This window comes from Halyomorpha halys, unplaced genomic scaffold (assembly GCF_000696795.3).
Source record: "Halyomorpha halys isolate HHAL.00 unplaced genomic scaffold, Hhal_1.1 Scaffold1644.1, whole genome shotgun sequence".
Classification (NCBI taxonomy): Eukaryota; Metazoa; Arthropoda; class Insecta; order Hemiptera; family Pentatomidae; genus Halyomorpha; species Halyomorpha halys.
Genome location: NW_027112225.1, coordinates 77024 through 98405, shown reverse-complemented (window position 1 = coordinate 98405; position 21382 = coordinate 77024). Strand labels below are relative to the sequence as shown.

At 31.9% G+C, this 21382-nt stretch overlaps 1 protein-coding gene across 2 annotated transcripts in view; it reads right to left on the bottom strand.

The window, feature by feature from the left end:
• The window catches only part of LOC106690290 (arylalkylamine N-acetyltransferase 1), a 135489-nt gene that overhangs the window by 102372 nt on the left and 11735 nt on the right, over positions 1 to 21382 (bottom strand). Inside the window, exons 1-2 of one of the 2 annotated variants that reach the window (XM_014435662.3) lie at positions 14388 to 14416; positions 14220 to 14265 (exon numbers count right to left, since the gene is read on the bottom strand). The exons of the other annotated variant lie outside the window; for it this stretch is intronic. Coding sequence (XP_014291148.1) covers positions 14220 to 14265; positions 14388 to 14401 — 60 coding nt within the window. The 5' untranslated portion in view covers positions 14402 to 14416. Of the gene's footprint in view, positions 1 to 14219; positions 14266 to 14387; positions 14417 to 21382 lie in introns of those variants that run through there. 2 annotated transcript variants of the gene reach the window in all.

Below are 21382 nucleotides of genomic sequence, written 5' to 3'. Positions count from 1 at the left end.
GTTATTTAAATGTTATAAAATTGTTTTAGTTCCCAAAAATACACTATGTTCTAGTTCCTGCAAATCATACCGAACCGTATTATAAAAAATAACCGGTCCTGGAACAGTCTGCTAGGCTTTGTTAAATGAACGAAAACAAATGACGTCATGCTTTTCACCCGGGACATACCATATAGCCTTGAACGTTCCTTTACCTAGCCAGTCCGGTTTAGTTTCTGATTATTCCTTTGACCCGTTGGGAAACCCTCGAGACCGGAACTGGATTTATCGGACGTGCTCATCGTAGCTGTCGTAATGCCGATGCAGCTATGAGAAAGAAGAGTGTTCTTTTCTTTGGAATGATGTTCTCGGGGATTTCTTCTGCGTGATGGAAATTACATTGGTCGTCATTTGTGTTCAGTTATTTTGAATGGAGATACTTTCTTTAACTGTTTTTTACTCTAGACGTCACCTATATGTGACATATAAACTCTAGGAAGACTTTTTTTTTTAAACTAAAAAATACAATTGATGTGAGTTATATTACAATGGCATGAGGGAGTCTTGTGGAGGGTGTACCCATTGATAAAACGTTATTAACATTCCTTGAGCCCATCTTCTTTTCAGATTCCTAAGAGGATTAACAAAAATTGAATAAGAACCAATTTTTACACGTAAAATCCTTGATGCTCCTTATTACGTCACAAATAACCTCATTCACAAAGACCTTAACATCCCATTCGTTGCAGATTTGACCCAAAACAGATATGCGTCTTTTCATTCCAAACTCCTTAACCATCCTAACCCATTAATTCTTAATCTTTCATCCTTAACAATCCCTGATAATCCTAAGAAAAAGAATATGGATAGATAAAAGAAGATGGCCACGGGACCTTCTAGTTTAAATTAATGTTTGAAGTACCACCAATGGGTGGTTCCTTCCCAAGATTTTCAAGTGTATATGAAACATACTACATATTTACCTATTGTATTATTCTGTACAGTTGTAGATTACAATAAATAAATAATTAAAAAAAAAAAAATGTTTATGTCTATTTTCAAATCTATTCCTAGAATCATAAATAAAATTTATCGACAATCTTAAAAATTGTTTTCATTTTAATCCCACTTTCAAACACATTCTCACAGTAACCTTTTCTAAACAAAATTATGTATCACTGTAATTTAAACGAACAAATTTTACACAAGCTAAAATTGTTATCACTGTTTTTCATTTTATAATCGAGAGAAAGCCAATACAAAAAAACATAAAAAATATTTTTAATTTAATTATTGCGTACACTCGTAAATCGTTTGAATTATACTGAAATATATAGTCTAGTTATGTCGTAAAGGGCGAGGCGTCTGAAAAGAAGATGGCCACGGGACCTTCTAATTTAAATTAATGTTTGAAGTACCACCAATGTGTGGTTCCTTCCCAAGATTTTCAAGTGTATATGAAACATACTACATATTTACCTATTGTATTATTTTGTACAATTGTAAATTACATTAAATAAATAATTTAAAAAAAAAAATTTTACAAGATAATATTATTTATTGTAAAATTTTGCCGCACCCTTTCCATCCCCACTTCGCTAAGCCACTGCATAGCACCTTAAGCTCAACTCCGCAAGTCCAAAAAGGCCTCATTTAATACATGGAAATAAGTTTTTTGTAATTATTGGAAAGTTTGTATGGTGTTGAAATGGTCAGAATCGGAAGAAAAATTAATTTATTTTTATAATATAATTAATATTAATATATTAATAATTTTAATTTTTATTGTGGTCATATTTACATCTGGAGTATTATGGTAATATATCGTAAACTATTTTTAATATTATTTACCTACTATGTTGCTTGTCCAGGAATAGCTTGCTGAACATTTCTCGTCATTTAATTACACTGAAATGTATTTTAGAGGGGCGTGTTCAAACCAATTCTGTTACTTCCTGATTTGAGTATTAAGATTACGTTTTAAACGTGCTCTCCTTGAAAGGAGAGCAAAGACTTTTTTAAAATGTTTTATTAGTATTTGATTGTTTAGGGAAGCAGTAGAACTTCTTGTAAAATCTTTTTAAAAAAAGGAGAAATTTTCAAACCTTTTTCAATCAATAAATTGAAAATTATGTTCTGTTTCGACGGGTTATTCCAATTAAAAGCTGTAATATTCACACTCATAAATTTCAATAAAATGTCCCTAAATCTGACTACTTATGTTAGTAAACCATTAAAGATTATCTGTAAGGTAACACTGTGATATTAGATTGAGCAGTTCTTTATCAACTCGTCAGCGATACGTTGATAATGAATAATTGATTTATTAGAAAATTTCTATGATAATGAGAACGGAACATTTATTTTTAGTTAAATATAAATTAAACAGTATCAAAGCTTTTCTTAATGCAATCATTACAATACGTAGTCGTTTGAGGAATCACTAATCCTTTTAATTTCATTAAAATAAAATTATCCATATTATTTTTTTTTTTTCCGAACCCTCTAAAAACAGAAATAAAAAGTAAATTAGTAAGTGCATTACTGTGAAAAAGAAAGGTAATTCCTGTTGTGTCTTACCTTTTACTACCTTTGGTATTTTAAGGTTAACTGTTATGTTTAATATTATATATGAGCTATTCATTCTAAAAAAAGGAGCTATTTTAAGTCCGGAGGTGAGGGGCCTCCTCGTGTTATATTGCATATAAGATAAAAATGAAAACATTAATTAATAAAGACGATTGATAATGGTGAAATAATAGGAAAAACAGTCAGAAGTCTAAAATAAGTGTGAGGGAGGGGGTGGGGGTGCATCAGAAGATGGAGTTATGAGGCAATGTTAATAGGGTTTTGGATCCTTTCCTGCCCTGCTACCTCGCAGGAAGGGGGGATGGAGTGATAGACTGGAATACTGGATTGAAGGAAGCAGGGAGAATGTCGAAGAATTTAATGTGTCTCCGTGTGATGTGTTGTTGTACAGTTTCTAACTGTTGTTCGTTATGAAGGTAATTATCCATAAGAACCTCAATATTACACATATTACAAATTTGGACCGTAATGAATATACATCCTTTGATTTCATGCCCCATACGTATACAAATGTTCTTATTCATAACCTGATTACCAATTTGTTACTGATAACTTTACTCCTTCTCAGGATCTCTGAAAATATATGAGTTACAGAAATGCGACCTGAGTATTGTATAAAATACCTTTATTTATTTAAAGTGAAATATACAAACTCTACGGAAACACTTTTTACAATGACTATCTACAGGCTACTATATAAAACTTGCCTCCTAGAGTGTTAATAATAAAATGTATAAATAAATTGTTTAAATGTTTCTCTAACAATGAGTAGTAGAAAACAATTTATAATTGGCATTTATAGCTTTGACGGGATAGTGTCTTTTGTTTCTGACTTTTACACCTTCATACATTCCCGACATCTTTTCTGAAGAATAAAATTTACCTTGTATTTTTTAGCCTCAACTGGGAAATCAAGCTCAAATGTAAGTGTCCATGTCAAAAACAAAAGACACTATTCCGTAAAAACTATAAATGCGAATTACCAATTGTTTCGTACGACTCATTGCTAGAGAAACATTTAAGTTATTTATTTATACATTTTATTATTAAAATAAATGTGTTTATAATGCCATTAGTTACTAGAAAATAACTATGTTTACGCCATCTCCTAACTTAATTAAAACTAGCAAATAATTATGGAAGTGCTTCCAATTGGTAATTTCATCACTAACAATAGTCTTGTAGCTTCATATATCACACATTTATTGAATTTTAAATCAAGTTGAGGCCCAGTCGATTGGGGTTCAGAAACTGGTATGGGAGGAAACGTTTGGAGAAGCCCTGAAAAATTTCCCATATTGCAACATCACAAATTTGAAGTTCTCACCTTAACTATGAACTTATATATATATATATAATTTTTTTTTCGTATAACTTGAAAACTATGCATTATTCGAATATCTGCTAATAATCATTTTATACTAAATTAAATAAGACTACATCACCTACAATTTTGATTCTAACTATTTTTTTTTATTTGGCACTCCGTTTTGAGACAGAACAAAGCAGAATCAAATATGAACTCGGCAAAGGAATAAAGTTGAAAGAGCCCAAGAAATATAAATAAACAAATTTTTAGAACTTCAAGGTAATAGTAGTAACTGTAATGCCAGAAACATTTTTAATTCCAATGAATATCAAAATACAGGATAAATCAATATTAATTAAGAATTAAGTTAGCCGAGGATGTACATCATGTGTTTGATTGATGCTTGTTTAATTCCTACTGTGTAAATTAAGAATTAGAACTTATTGAAAGGGATACATTTTTAATAAATAAGTGTAAAGCTCACATTTACTGTTCTCTGATACAATAAATTTACATGTATATTCTAAATAAAATTCATCGAAACTTAGCAATTAAATAAAATATAATCAGTATATATAATCAGGGCCTCAACCAATTTGAATTAAACAAAACACATTTATGATTTCTTAATGGAAATTAACATGTAAGCCCTGGAGCCGATCTTGTTGGTTATCTTCAAGGTCATAGATATGACTGTCAATATATTACATATCGATTTCCTGTGACATATTTGTTATTATTATTAGAAACAATAACAGCAATTTCCAATTTATTTCAATTGGAACCGAGATATTTCACGATATTTTAAAGGCAATCCACAGCTAAGGTGATATTTGCCTAGTTAGCTATAGATGACCAACCTATTCTAACCACTTAATGAAAAAAGTCAACGCCCCCAAGCCCGGATTCAAACCGGCACCACCTGTAGGTCTCAGAACGATAGACCCAGGCCTGACCATCTGAGCTACGAACGGCTCTTTCACGCTCTTTATGTGACTCTTCATAACAAAGAACTTCAATGCCTTTATTATACCACATACTACACAATGGAATTTAATTCCTTTCATGATCTTAATTTTGATGGACTTGTCCCATCATTAATTTTACCAATATGTCAAGAAGTATTTTTTGTGTAAGGTTTTGTCTAAGCTTCTGACCTAATATTATCCAACTGAGCACCCAGTACACACCATGTAGTATCTAGGAATAATAAAGCAAAAACCGCTCGATATTTCGAACGGTTGTCGTTAAATAAAAATAATAATCAGATAAAAGAGACTGTGTGCGGATCTCTTGAATGAGTCCTTCAAAGTATGAATAGTAGGGAGTCAATGATTTTAGATTTAGTAGTAAAGTCACAATTTCATAGCCCTTTCCTCTATAATAATTCTGCTCTTCTATGCCGGCAAGATTTTTTACTGAAATGAAATTAATTTTCAATAAAGGTCAGTTAATATCAATGTTAATTATTTCGCCCTTTCCAAACCGTTTCTCTATTCTTAAAAATAATTTCAAAACTTTGTTCGAATCTCCAAACAATTTGCTGTTCTGTTTCGACACTGAGCTCCATTAATACCTTTGTTTAGGTTCAATAATTTAACAAAAAACAAGAGGATATGAAGACATGTAGGTAAAGCAAATTCGAAACTGATGTTTATTCAGTATCGAATCGAGGATTTTTTTTCTAGGCATACCTGTAACCTAAAGAATATTCCAATTTAGAATAATATCGAGGTTATTTATTTTTTTGGTAGCTTAAGCATTTATTAAAAAAACAAAAATCAATCCCAGTCTTGCGATATTGCCCTAGTTTTTTCACGCCTATGCTCTGCCCTTAAAGCGGCCAATCTCGTTGGGCTGAAAGGCCTTTTTTGGTAATGAAAAATACAACTTAAAAGTATTCTACTTATTTTACGTACATTAATGAACCTTAATTTTTCATCTCAAAGAATGAGTTTCTAACAGGTCCTTAAACCGCATCTCTAGAGACACCTAACAGACACCTTTGAAGTGGCATCAAGGTCATTAAAATTGTGTGGCTCATAGTCAGCATAAAATCCAATATGGTGAGATACAGAAAGGTGTACCTAAATATAGTATGATTCCAAGATATGATTCAAAAAGAATTAGTTCCCGAAAGACTTTCAGGAACGTATCAATCACTGTCAGCTGTTGAACAGATTAATTGTCCAATAGTAATCAGGAAATTACTTAGAAGTTGGTTTGTCATTATTTTTTTTTTTACGTTGCTTTCTTGATTTTAAAAGGTTATTCACCGCCCAATTCAATTCCATGACCTTCTCGTCTCTAATGGAAAACAAAAAGTTGTGCATTCAAACTGGATTTTATTACAGATAGTAAAACTATAGCTATTTCTAGATTAACGTAACACATTTATGTGTGCATACAGTCGTGAGTATGTGTACATATACTCATGAAACCCCACACAAACACTCATGATTATATGTACATATACATGAAATGGTCTTGGGAAAAACATTATTTCTTTTTTGTAGGATATCTTACCAAAGCCAAGGAATACAAAGCAAAGTCCTGGATCACTTTTTTCTGGAAATAGCAGTAAGTAATAAAAAAAGCAACGTTTTGAACATCTACCCCAAAAAGCTCACCTATAAAATCTGGTACAGTGTTTCACATTACGCCGTGTGTGCGTAACGCAACAAGTGTAACCACCCTACTTTGTTTGTTACCCTACTTCCAACGTTGAGTTGAAATTAATCCTTGCTCTGGGAAACATCAAATTATTAGTAAACAAATAAATCGATAATAGGAATATATTTTTCCAAATTAATATAAGATTACTGAAGTAATAAAGGACATTGAAATTGAGAAAAAATTTGAAGATGAGGAACAACATCTGGAGGCGTAGTACCACAAGTGAGAATAAGATACTTTGAATATCTGAATAGTATCTACACAAGATAATTTAAAGATATTTTAATAGTATACTTTGAAGATCTTAGATATTATAAGGTATTTGAATAGTATCTACATATTTTAAAATTAATGGATTATACAATTTTCCACAACAATGCTTGTTGTGATAAAGTTTTAACAAATAGTGACTGTGATAAATGAATTTTAATTTTGATTTTAATGTGAATATTGACTAATTAGAAACTGTTGTTTTGACCTGGGCAGCTTGCAATGAAGTTGAATTTTTAAATCATTTAGTTCCAAAATTGTATTAAGTAGATTGTCCCTGAGAATGGCCGGATCGGCCCAAACGTCGGACTAAAAATAAAATGTGTTGAGACTAAAAGGGATAGAAATTAAATTATTTATTTTAACAAAATTAACCAGTCTCAAGAAAGATTATAAATGTAATAATCATATTTTATGGCAAACTATTTGTCTGGATTATTTCAATCATTTTAATAAAACATCATTTATCAATCATTGTAAATAAATACTTAATTCCTTTATGTAGTTTATTTACAATCATATTACACAATACCACCCCTTATTATATTATATAGTTAATGGTAACGATATTTTATAAATATAAAGGTATTTAATTGGTAACTGGTAAACACACAAAACGCATCAGGAAAAGAATCCAATTATAATAATTGTTTTGCACGACTCAATGTAAATTAATTAACTTATTTTGGATAATTGCCTTCAGCGATTATCCTGGCATCCTGAGACAGATACATAGCATTACGAAGGTATGTAAATACATCATAGCATTTCTTATCGAGAATAAGATATAATATAGAGAAAAAAGACAAACATTCAATATTATTAGTCTTTCCTTTTTATTCAGTGGAATGTTTTCCTCTTATCTAACTCGTTTTTAACTCTCTGCATATACATTGCATTTTTAATTCAATTTTCTTTACTGCAGGAGGATTCCGAATTCTTTTACATCTAACAAACTTAAAGTATTCGTTTAACGATGCTGTCATCAAAGAAGGTTCCGTATTTTCGTTTAGAACTACCTTGAATTTTTCTGAAACTATGCATCTAATAAGTTGATTTACTTCTCAACCACCCAGCTCCCCATTGGCTAAAATACTAAAGCCTTAAACAATGACCATCAGTATTTTGTACAAAAATGAAGAACAGAAGAAGTAGACACATGATTTTTTATTTTTATTTTTACAATAAAACAATAGGAATACAATATAGATTAAGCTCAATTATGTGAAGGGCACGTCCAACTTTTTAGGCACAGTTTACTGCAAGTCTAATCCCGTGGTGCCTATCAATTATCTTTTTCAACCCATAACCAACTGGCATTAATCTGAAAATGCAAACAAAGTCCGTGGAATAAGTAGGAACTATCATATGTCAAAAAATTAATTTTACTGGCAGTCACTTCTTAGTAACCTCGGGATACCTTGCCCCTTTTCTTGTTTATAAATTGTCATGAGGAATGTTTATATATACCTCTTGCATGTTACTGTGAGGTAATAAGAACTTATTATTTACATATTTATGGTTTTAAACTGTTGGAACTTCTATGATAAAAAAATATATATATTTTGGGTATTTTTCACGAACATTTGTTGCCGAGACGAAATTGTTAGTGTTTGGTACCACGTTTCATTTCTCCATTTAGTTGGTTTTTCTGTTTTTTCGATATGACGAATCACTGGTATGTAGTCTGAGTTCAGTATTAGTAGCAAAACGAGACGTTTATTTACCTTTTGAGTGAGCACTTAGCCTATAATATTTTTACTGGTAACGGAGCTGAGATGAGTATTATAATGAATGAATGAATATTATACTTTAATCGGGACTTTAGTAATGTTTTTCCATTTTTATTGTTGTTGTGGCAGTTCTATTTCTTGTTTTTAGAATTAAGATCAGCGAAAACTATCATTACGTTAAATTTCTATTATTATTTTATTTTCATTATTTTAAATTGTTGGTTATATTAAATTTTAAACATATTTTAAGAGTGGAAAAAATTATTTGTAAGGTGGTAAGTAAGTTTCTTTATGCACTATTTGAAAATCTGCACCAACAGGCTCAGCATGTTTTAAATTCTGCATCGATTTGCCTGCCTAAGAGATAGTCGGGTCTTACTAAACAACGCCAGATGCGGTTTATTTACCAAAAGAAATCATTTAACTTGTAACATCCGTACGGAGTGTCCGCAGATTCCACATTTTGAATTTCTGTTTCATTCATTTAGAAAATCTTTTGTATTAATAATATTTGATTTTTCAGACTGTTTAAAATATCTTCTATTGGATATTTAGGAAGCATGAAAAGGAAAGTATGAAAATTTTGATTTAATAGTTCAGGTCATTTTTTATTTTCATGAAGTTTTCACTATTGTTGACATATAATAGGGTTACGTCACCACTATTGCTATGGTTTTGGCGACCTCGGTTTCACAACGGATGGGGGCTCCATAAACAGCATAGTGTGTATTTGTGTATTTATAATTCTAAGTTTAATTACTACCACATTGGATTGAGAATACTGGGGGTAACCATAGTTAATCTATTGATCCTAACTCAAAATTACAGATAAGGACTATTGCTTATCTGGTGTGTTGGTCACTACTATTACAAATATTCAGAATATCCATTGAATTAAATTTTACCTATTTACTCAAACCGGTGTTGTCAATACATACATTGAATTTTATTTTGTTTTATTCTTTTGTTTTTTTTTTCACACTTTTTTCTAAGTGGATTGGCATTGGCATTTTGTGGTTTCAAATTTCGTATTCACCAGGACTGGTGGAAATTTATGTACTCGTTCTTTGATTACATTGATATAGTATTTATTTTCATCATACTAATCGAAAAAAAAAAGAAAAACGTTTATTTTTGGGTATGGTATATAAGTTGAACTCGCCTACTTTTCGTTTTTTGTATATGGTTATTTGAAGTCACGTCATCCTTATTTCCCAAAAGGGGCATTACTATTGTCTCTGTCATGTTTAAAAACAACGTACCTGTCTTCAAAATGATCTGATTACTAGTGCATACATAAAAATTACAAAAAAAAAAAAAAAAAAAAAGCAGATCAATGTGAGTCTGAACCTTAGTAGCTGGCTTACTCTTTAAATATTGAAGTAGCAGAATTGGGGTGGTTCTATCTCAAGATTATCAAGCGTTTGAAACTTTCACAAAATTTACATATTGTATTTTTTTTTTTAAAGTTGTCAATTTCAATAAATAAATAAAAACTCTTTAATAATAGACAAAATTGTGGATTGTTCCTTTTTCCAACTCAATCCTATCCTCTTATTACAACTTATAAACCAAATCGATATTGTAAATTCAATCATTTATCTTTAATCTGAACTGAGTTATGGTAATAATTAAAATAATGTTAGAAATAATTAAAATATTTGGTGTTGAGGAATAATTTATTATGAAAAATCCATAGGTTGAAGGTAAAGCCTAGGAGAGGAATACGTTGGTACACAATCGACAAGCTCCCTTTTCCTTCAAGGCATTCATATTCATGAATTTTCCACCCCGGTATTGATCTCTAGGTTTCTCTGTATCAGTCTATCTTTAATTTAGAAATGTTAACAACGGAATTGAAATTTCAACGAGGATTATACAGGGGTGAATTAAAATTATTGATACAGGTTGGTATATGAGACAAAAATATTTTAATTTAATTTTGAGAAAATAACTGGAAGCAGTTTTTAAATTTTTTTGTATTTAATATTGATTTGCTAGCGGAGTAGTAATGTACAAAAATGAGTGAAACTTATTTTATTGAAATCAATCACGTTAAAGGCTAATCCGCACTATAGCGGGAGATGCAGAACATATACCAATGAAAAAAATATACCTACAAGTACATGATATAAGATGCTTTATTGAAGGTAATTGTACATCTATAATAATATGCCATAAAAACCAGTGAGAAAATATATTTTATTTATCGAAACATACATCGAATTTTTAATTCTCAAAAGCTTTAGTTATTTTAAGCTGCTTTATATTATTTGCCTTTGCCTTTAGAATGTTTTGACTGATGAAAGCAGTTTGCAAACATTTAATGCGTGTATTAGATAATTTATGTGATATCGTCTAGATGTGACATAAAAAGTACGAATGAACTGTACCTCATCGGTGTGCAGAATACGTTTAATTAAACTTTGTTCTGTAATTTGGTGAAAAAAATATGGTATTATCATTTTAGTTTAAGTCCCTGCAACGATTAAGACCAGCATTATATCGAGATCTGCAGTATAGTGATTCGTGTTATAAGCTTGGGCTCACTGTAGTTAAATGATGACATTTAATTATTTTATTATGTTTTTTCTTTCCTTTAGTTCAGTGACAGTTTCTAGCCAGAGCAGCTTTGAAATCTGCAACTAAGCGCGTACATCCTCATCTTTTGCTTCGAAGGGGTTTCCTGGAAAAAAGGGATGTGACGAGAAAAACTAAAATGTTGATCTACAAATCGACGATCCTCCCTATTCTTCCCTACTCTTCCAAATCGTGGATCCTCACCTCGAAACACAAGAGCCATATCCAATCCATGGAGATGCATTACCTTTGTAAGGGGGGAGGACACGACGAGATAGAGTGCGGAACAGCATCATACGGACTAGCCTTGGAGTCAAACCGGCTGAGAGCATCCTAGAGGAGCACAAGCTAAGGTGGTTAGAACACCTTAGGATGGACAAGGAAAGCACTGCCAAGTATGAGACTCGCGTGGAGGGAAGAAGGCCAAGAGAATGACTGAACATTTCCTGGGAGAAGAGTATTAAGGGGGCAGGATATGGACTGGAGTAAGAGAAGGAAGAGAATCCAAGAACGAGACATCTGGTCCAGACTCAACAAATCGTAACCCTACACTGCGCAAGCGGTAAAGGGGATAAAATGAATATGATATCCTCATCTGTTTCCTATCGTTTTTCGAAATCTGTTTTAGGATAAAGATCTGGTCAATCCTCTCCCAAATGACAAGGAAGGGGGTTAAAAAAAGGAAGAAAAGGCTCAGGAAATTCATGGGCTTCATTTTTTAACTTGGAGTTAAGTTGGCAATTATGGAGATGAACCTAACGTTTTAGAAATAGATTTGCTCCCTTGCTTATACAGATGCTTAAAAAAAAAAAAGGTATAAAATAACCTCATTGAATTGCAACTGCAGTCATTATGGACTCCCTCCAGTTGTAGCTTGCATAACAATTTCCTGTTCATGGCCTGAAAATGTTCCAACAAATGAGTTGGAATAAAGAAAAAACAAAAAAAAGGACAACAATTGAAGTCTAATGCTATTCAAGATATGTATACCTATTATAAATGGGGTACTAGTGCGATTTCAGAAGAAGTAACCAATTTTAGCGAGGTTTGCTAAGTGGTCTTGTAAATGTCGATAGATGTCTCTGTTATACTTGATGAAGGAAAAGGAAAAATATTATTTGATACAGAAGATGATCAAGATGGTCCCGAAAGTGATAACTGTACAGTAAAGAATTCATGGGATTTTGAAATCATACAGATGTCTATACTTCTCTGGAATAAAACAACTACAAGTTGTAAATATTAAACGGAATATAGTCCGGGTGTGGTCAAATAAAACTCAAATAGTAATAACTATTCTAATAAAATATTTTATTAAAATAGGTATTACTATTTAAGGTTTATTTGACCGCACCCGTACCATATTCCATTTATTATTACACACGGTCAACCAGCCATCTTCCAGTATGTTTCAACTACAATTTCTGTATTCCACTTTATTGTCTTTGGCAGTAACAAGCTGTTCTGTGGAAATAGGGTTATCCCTAAAACTGCATGCAATATTTGTGAAAAAAATTTCAATGGAATCAGATGCTTGCCAAAAATACTTCTAGGTCATGTTTATTTCATGAAATCATTTATATTAACAATACTATACTGATTAACAGAAATGAAGAGTTAAAGTCATGAAGGTGGATCTTTGATTTTAATTGTTTGTTTTTTTAACATTGAAGCTATTTCCGTCCCATATTTATATTTTTCTCTGTGTTTTACATCAACATAACCTTTTCAAGGAATATAATTTAAAATATATATTTCATTTCCTTTTAAATAGATATTGTCGGATTTACATAATCCGAATTTTCCGGTTCTTTTTTGACTTTGTATAAAGTCGGGGTCGAGGGTCTCACTATCTGATGCCCCCCTTGCCGAAGATTGGGAAGACCCCGAAGACGCTGAGACTGCAATGCCGTCCTAGCCTAAGCACCATGCAAGCTAGGACCTGGCTTGCCCCTACCATCAGGCCTGAGTCCAGGACACGTTGGCCAGCCACAGAGAGGGAATGACGTCATTCAGACACCAGGCGAGGATACATGGTTTTTTCGCTAACCGCTGGACCTGCATCGGAAACGGCTAGAAGACGTCACTGCGGTGGCGAAGACGTCACACACTCAGATAAGCCAATATAATCTATGAGACCACTTAAGTTCTGGTCTTAAATAATATAAGCAAAATGATTACTAAACTAACACATTAACCTCAGTTGCCCCTTCAGGGAATTAATATTTGAATAAAGAAAATATATGCATGTTCATTGACAGAAAAGGTCTCACATTTTCAACTACCCCTTTGTTCCACACTAATTTAATACAATTTAAAAATACAATCGGGGTACCTGAAGTACGGCCGTATAATAAACAAATATTATAAATTAGGTTTGAGAAATTTTAAAATACCTTAACCAATATGTGTTGCATATCATATGAAAGGGCATGGAACATACTGTAAAATGACACCAATCCCATATCTCTAACTGAATTTGGGAAGCTCCTGCAGCAACTTCAAAACTTTATCTCTGTTTTTTAGTCTATTTATGAGGAATTAAGAGCTGTGTAATTCAGAAACAAGAAGACTGAATGATATTTCATATTTTCCCAAGTCTATCTTATTTTTGCAAAATTAGAAGAAAATTTGAAACGACAAGATTCAAAAGTTGACGAATAATAGCTCATTCACCTTTGGTATCTATGAATCATTCAGAAATTCGTAATAGGGTCATTGCACAATATAAAAAAATAAACTAAATTTAATACAGATGACATAGTGTGTTATTAAAATTGATATTTCATCAGCTTAAACCGTTAAAACATTTTTATATGCAATGTGTAGCTAATGAGCTAGTTTTGTATCTTTGCGGTACTCCTGGAAAGGAGCGATACTCTTGTCGAATCAATGAAATAAATACACCACTTCTTATCACATGCCTCGATGACTATACAAAATAATTTACTAAATTATTAACTCTACGCAAATAGTTCGCGCTTTGGAAAATCAACCGTATTAAAATTTCATCTAGATTCCTGTCCGTCAGTTAGTAAGGACCGCATTCCTCTGACGAACAAAGTACATTTCCTTGACCTTACCTTGGAACGAGGGATGATCCCGCACGTCATGATCGTTCGAAAGAATCTTAAAAAAAAAAAAAGAAAAGAATGATAATGAATAAATAAAATAACAAAACCGAAATTTCTTTTCTGTTATTTGTTATAAATTATTGAAAATGAAAATTGAAAGAGAAACTAAATACACACCGACTTAAACCCATCACAGATAAACGTGTAATTGAAAAAGACTCACTAAAACCACAATATTTTGCCTGTTGGGCTAATTGTCACTGGTGTGAATTTAGAGTTCAACATAAAAAAAATTACAAGTCTTATCTCTCATTGTTTACTAAATAGATAATGCACTCCAAATATTTCACTTTATCAAAGTAGGTCATGTATATATAGCCTATATATTACTGTGTTAAGTTGATGTCGGTAATGAAAGTTTGTAATTCAACAAGTGTATGTGCATTTATATGAATATTCTAGGATATACACAATAAATTTTGCATGTATTTTGAACATTTTATGCGTTTAAATTGGATACAATGTTTCGTTTTGTGCCTTAGACTTTCAGGAGCAAAACTAGTGCCAGGGATTGAATTTGAAAGTTATATTTTGAGGGAAGGGAGTTTTATATTCTCATAATTAAAAAATAATTTTAATCAGGAAATAACTCTGAGTTATATGAACCAATTTCTACACACATTTTTGTCCCCTTTAATTTGTATCATTTTAAAATTAACTATTATGTGATTTTAAACTTAAGTTATTTTTGTCAATATATTTAAGGGTTTACTTCTGTTCATATAGATGTTCTTTATCCTTCCTTTATGCAATTTCACTTAAATGCTTTCCTTAGTTCGAAATTTCGTTTCAATATTATGTTAGTTGAGTTTTTGAATGTTCTAAAATGGGCTTGAAAAAATAAATTATTCACATTAAAATATAGTTTAAAACTACGGAAAGATTCTGACCTGGGGCCTGTTTCATAACAAAGTACAAACTAATAATATTAGTCTTGTAGATTTTACTTAATACAATTACATTGGCTTGTATAATAGTAATTTGTTCTTTAGTACTTTTTAACTCCTATAATATCTCTAATAGTCATTCCTATTATAAACAAAATAAGTATTAGTTTTATTATCACAAAGTTACTATACTTGTATTTATGAACCAATACTATTAGCTTTCATTATGAAACAGGGCCCTGGTTGTTCTAAAAATGTTATCAAAATACCAGTCTGAATTGCTACAAAAGCTTTTGGAAGTTCGTGAGGATGGAGTTTTTATACCTATGAAAAAATAAAAAGGTGATACCGAAGTATCTCAAGATGAGGTCACCAATGTTTGCCTAGACTATATCACCACCGAAGGCAAGCCACTTATTTTTTGGATAGTTCTGCGCTCAAAACTTTTTCTGACCTAAGTTTTAACTGCTCAGATAAAGAGGCTATAACTTTATTATATGTATTACAGATCATAAAAGAAAAATATATTTTATGTATAGAGAAAATAAAAAAAAAGTACGAAAATAAAATTTCATTATAGATTCGCCACAATAAACATGTATTGTGGACTGTCTATGCATTGTCGACGAAGGAACAACAGAAGTGTTTGCACGAAATTTGTTTCACAAACCTATGAGCTAATTTATTGAATAAAGGAATATTAAATATTTGGAAAAACATTTTGGTCAAGATTCCCATTGGAGTCCCATACTGCCTACTTGGTGGTCAAGTTTTTCATTCTGTGGGACCACCACACAATGGAAAGAGTCAACGCCTTAGGTCGGATTCAAAGGCCCATATGTCAAGGATATCCAGTCGTTTTTTAGAGATGTAGGCCAATAAGTAGGATTTTCGGGCGAGAGGATAGCATAAGTATTGAAGGTCGAAACTCGGGATAGGATATTATCATGGGGCTGGTTGTTCGGAAGCCCCATCGTTGATGTTTAGCATTGCAGTCTCCAAAGCCGAAGGTTCGGAATATGGAACCAAGAAGGTTATAAGAAAGGTTATTACGAGGAGGACAGTTTACAGCTGAAAATGTAACATGGAAAGGGCGAATGGAAATGATTACCGAGATTGATTGATTTGCGTCAGTTGGAATAATTGGAATAAGGGAAGGGGATAAGGATTTGTGGATAAGGATGCAAGACCAGCATGGGAAGTGTTATCTGCGTTGTCTGTTTCAAGTGATGAAGTCACGTATATAAAAGTGTGTCTGTTGAGTAAAATGAGTTTCATTCAGTAGGGCAGTGCCAATGTATTTATCATGTAGAAATAAGTCAAGTTCGTCAGGACAGCTGGAAGCCTTGTACTCATCGTTGGAAATTAAACGGTATTACGGATAGGATACGTATGAGAAGGTTAATCAGGGGTTTGATGATCTTTTGAAGATCTCTCAGAAAGGATGTGAGGATAAAGGTTGTATCCATTAGATTTTGGTAAAGAGGATATGGATATTGTGATGAATAGTTTGTATGACTAGGAATGCTGATTGGGGGCTGGGATCTTCATGATATATGCGGTGATGGGGTATGAGGAGTTGTGTTGGTTTTTAATGGTAGTTGGGGCGAGGAGTTTATCGGAACAGTTGGATGAGATGGAACTGGGAGTGGATGTGGTGGCGGCAATTTTACTCGTAAGGGTAGATGATGGGGAGAAATTTGATGACGTGGAGGCTGAAGCTTAGGATGAGAGGTCAGGGGCTTGGTGTTTGAGTTTTGACGATATCCAAGGTTTTTGAGGTAAAAGGCTGCGATTTGATGTCCTGAGCTGATGTTTTCTCTAAGTTGGGAGAAATTTCCAAGTTTTGGGTTTGGCTCTAAATCAACAAAAATAATGGTAATGGACATTTTTTCATTGGGGTGTAAAACGCCTGATATATTTCTCACACTGCAGCCGATTTCTTCCAGCCCTGTTTTGATAGAGTTTGTGAGAGTGGTTGAATGGAGGCCTCTTAAACCCACTCTATATGCCTTTTCTGCTTCAATTGATAACAATGAAAGTCATCATTTTTCTCGGTCCAATGATTGACTAGTTTTTGTAGTGTTTTTGTTGGTGGTATTTATCTATATATATTTGACGCCTGAGAAGCATCTAAAATTTGGCTGTCCAATCAAGTCAGCAATCTCTTGACTGAACGATATGAAATTTTCTATTTCTGCGATGAAAATAGGAGGTGGCTCTGGATCTGAAAATCCTTGAGACTCTGGAATGTTATTAGTTGAATATTTGATAACAGTAGAATTATTGCTTGTAGTAGGGATAGGTGAGGTAAGTTCTGGTTTCGTGACTGCAGTGGTTTTACTGCAAGTTTTAGTTGGTTTAACTGGCTTTTTTGATTTAGCCGCTTTATTCTTTTTTAGGAGGTGAATTTCCCGCTGACTCGGGGGCAGTTTTTCTGTGGCGTTTTTAAAGTGAACGTCTCTTTAAATATTGGGAATCCGTTTTGCTTATTCCAAAAACTCTTCCTCTTCTCCGGAGTCTTCACAAGACATATTCTTGTCCGACTCCATTTTAAGATGAGGATAAAAAAAATATATATATCTAAAATAAATAATTATATGGAAAAAGAAATTACAAGTGTAAGCAAATTATTCTAAGAAAGTAAACTATATACCAAATTATCTAAAAATATTAAATAAAACATTGCTGAAATTAAAAGTCCTTGTAGTAGAAAAAATAAATAAGTAACGGAAAAAAAATCTATAGTCTTTAGATTCGAACTGATGACTCTTTAGATTCGAACTGATGACCTAACGGAGATGGTGTCGGAGTACACAGCACCTTGATCATGAATTATAGTATTAAGATAAGACCCCCTAGGGGAAATTACCGACTACTAGCACTTTCACTGGTAAACGATTGTCTATTATAACTCGCTAATTTTAGCAAACGGTCTCACACCTTCAGTATTTGAGAATATAAAAATGTTTAATTATTCATGAACTCACGGTTGACGAAGTTTTAGAGCAGCATTTGAGATGCAACCACTATTACAAAGTAATAAACACAGATCGAAGTGTATATCGAACTGCACTTGCGGCCATGACACATGAGACTTAGGGTAAGATTAAAAAGAGTTTAAACATTTTCCGACGTTTCCTGTGCTTTCCTCTAATATTCGTGTAAATATGTAAGGATTTTCCGGCTATTTAGAGATAGACTAAAAAGCATAGCGAGTATTAATATTATTTCCTAAATTATTAGAGGAAGGATATTGGTAAAATGAGTTCCCATAAGTTACAGTTAGTAAATAAGGACAAATAAGTGTAAACAACGGATTGAAATAGTTTCTGAAAAGTCTAAGGAACATTATCTTAAGTGATTTTTGTTAGCATTTATATATTATATAAGTCAACAATAGAGAGAGGCCTTAGATTGTAACTCACGTATTTAGATGCCAATTTTTTTTTTTTTTTTTTTTTTAACTGGTAGAGATATATGAAGTATAAATTGTGTTAAAATGAATGTAAATTGGAAAACGAGAAATAAAATAAAACATAAAAATATTTCAAAATACATTCCACGATTCTTGAAGCTTAAATCCTTATAAGCCAATCAATAAATGAGTAAAATTATTTCCGAGCACGTGGATGGTGATGGTCTATAAACTTAGTATTCTTGTGCATGGGCAGTCTTTTATTTTGTGGTGGATCCTTGAAATGAATCTAAATTTTCTTACTCTGGTTAGAATAGGTTGGTAAACCTTAAGATAAAACATCATTACTGCCCAAAATTGGAAAATATTAGGATGTTAAATCATAAATATACAAATTTGGAATAATTACTTTTAAGTTTTTTATTAAAATATAGTTTTTGTAAATTAATATGAATATTGGGTCCAGTTATGATTTTGATTCCTCTACTTCTGTAATGGTTGGTAGTTGTTTGGTTATCAATCTATCTTAGAGGAATGTTGTTTAACATAACATTCCTCGTAATATTATTTATCATGTCATATATTTTTAAACAATGCTGATTTACGCTATATTTACAGAGATATAAATTATACGATAACAAAATATTAAGTAGAAAGAAAAATAAAAGTTAGAGGTAAAATGATTACTTAATCAAATTCATTCCTATTTACACTCCGCCAAGGGAACTCTGAACTAAGTTTTTCCTACCAACATGTGAAGGAAAAATCTGGACTCTAGAAGACCTTGGCGCTTCTCTCTCAACCTTGTTACTGATAATAAAATCCAATGGAGGCAGAGCTATGGTGCTAATTTAATAGACGGAGATAAGAAAGCATTCCTTAGTTCAACAAATGGTAATTCAATACTTTGAATTATTGGTTAGACCAGCCTTTTAAAAGTTTCATTTTGCTCTCTCCTATTTTTCGTCTTGGGAAGAGGCCTTCGGGAAGGTAGTTGCTAATAAAAACAAGGTTCCCCGTCTAGAACCACTTGGTAGGCTACCTCTACAGAAAGTAACCTGGCAATTACTTGATCATGGCCGAACCATCTACATTCTGTCCTACAAATCCAGTTTTTCCCTGGTAAGGATTTATCTTTTTTTTCTGAATTAACGACATGAACATAGAATACATAATGATTGGAAGAAAAAGTGGATTCAATTCACAGATTTAGATCATACATTTAATGTAATGTTTTTATATATGTAACTTTTTTTAAAATAATTTATTTATTGTTATTTACAACTGTATACACACATGTACAACAAGTAAATTTGCTGTAGGTGACATAGTGACATGTAGAGAATCTACCGACTGATAGAACTCCAATAACATTTCTAGAGGAGAAGATCTCGAGGCCATCTTCTTTTCAGACGCCTAGGAGGATTATTAGGTAATGAAGGAGAAGACAGGTTAGAAACAAGTCGATTTGGGTGGTTGAGAACCTTATCATGGAAGGAATAGTATCTAATTCTGGCCAAATCGGCAACATATGGAACATTGAGGTCCTGATGGATGACTTGATTTTTGACAAAGTAAGGAGCATTAAGGAATTTATGAAGGATTTTAGACTGTAAGGATTAACTTATATTTAGGAAAGAATATTTTGAGTGAAATTTATTTGTGACAGAGTAATCTTAGAGGGTCTAAAGTGATAATATAGTTATAATGTTTGTTTGTTTGAACCTGCTCGGATTTCCGGAGCTATCTTTCGCAAGAAAATTCAGAAGATCAATTATTTCAAAATTTATTGCTACTTTTAAATAAAAAAATAATAATAATTTTATTTTCACTTAAATAAGAATTCTTGTATATTAAGAGAAAGTAATGCGATTGTAAAAAAAATTCGAATTTGAGTTTACAAGTGAACCGTTTTAATATCACCAGGAACCATCTAAGTCTAACAAAATAGTCTCGTTTGTATTTCGGCTTTATATATATATATTTATAAATTTTCTTCAAAATCTAATTACCGGAATTTCAACGATTTTGCCATTTTTTATCATCTACAAAAACGACACAAACAATTTTTAATTAACCTGTCACACCAATGTACATTTGAGTGGTCCTCAATATTATAAATAGTGCAAGAGCGTTTGAATGTTGAATTTTCCAAAAAACTTCCTCTACAGTAACTCTATTTTTTTTAAAAATAATAAACCATTTAATACCGTTACTAGTAAAAAAAAAATGCATAAAATGAAATAATTTGATAACTATGTAAGGGAGAAAACAAATGCTTCAAATGTAATTATTACGGAAGGGTTACAATGAAAATGAATAAAGTTTCAATTGAGTGGTAAAAGTTACATTTGAAATGTAGAGGGTTTCAATTGAAATGGAAAAGTTAGTACAATTAATTTCGGAAAAGGTTTCGATTGACTTTGAACTGCTCTTCATTTATAAACAATAACTTAGATATTTGGAATGTTTTTATAAATCTTATTTATTTTTTTTAAATTTATGATTTATTTATTTAAATCAATAACAATAAAATAATAAAAATAAAGCACCGAATGTCAACCATATATTTTTTCATAAATATCACATAGTTTCTTGTTTAAAGCCATTATTAGACATTAAAAAAATAAAAAATGGAATAATATTTTTATTTTTTCTAATATTTTCACATTTTTGAGACTGGTTATCATTGTTTATATAAAATAAATTGTACCCAATCTAAGTCTCAAAACACCCTTTATTTCTTTAAAAGTCCAAAGTTTCGGCCAATGCGGTCATCCTCAATGACAATTTTAAATACAAATTTA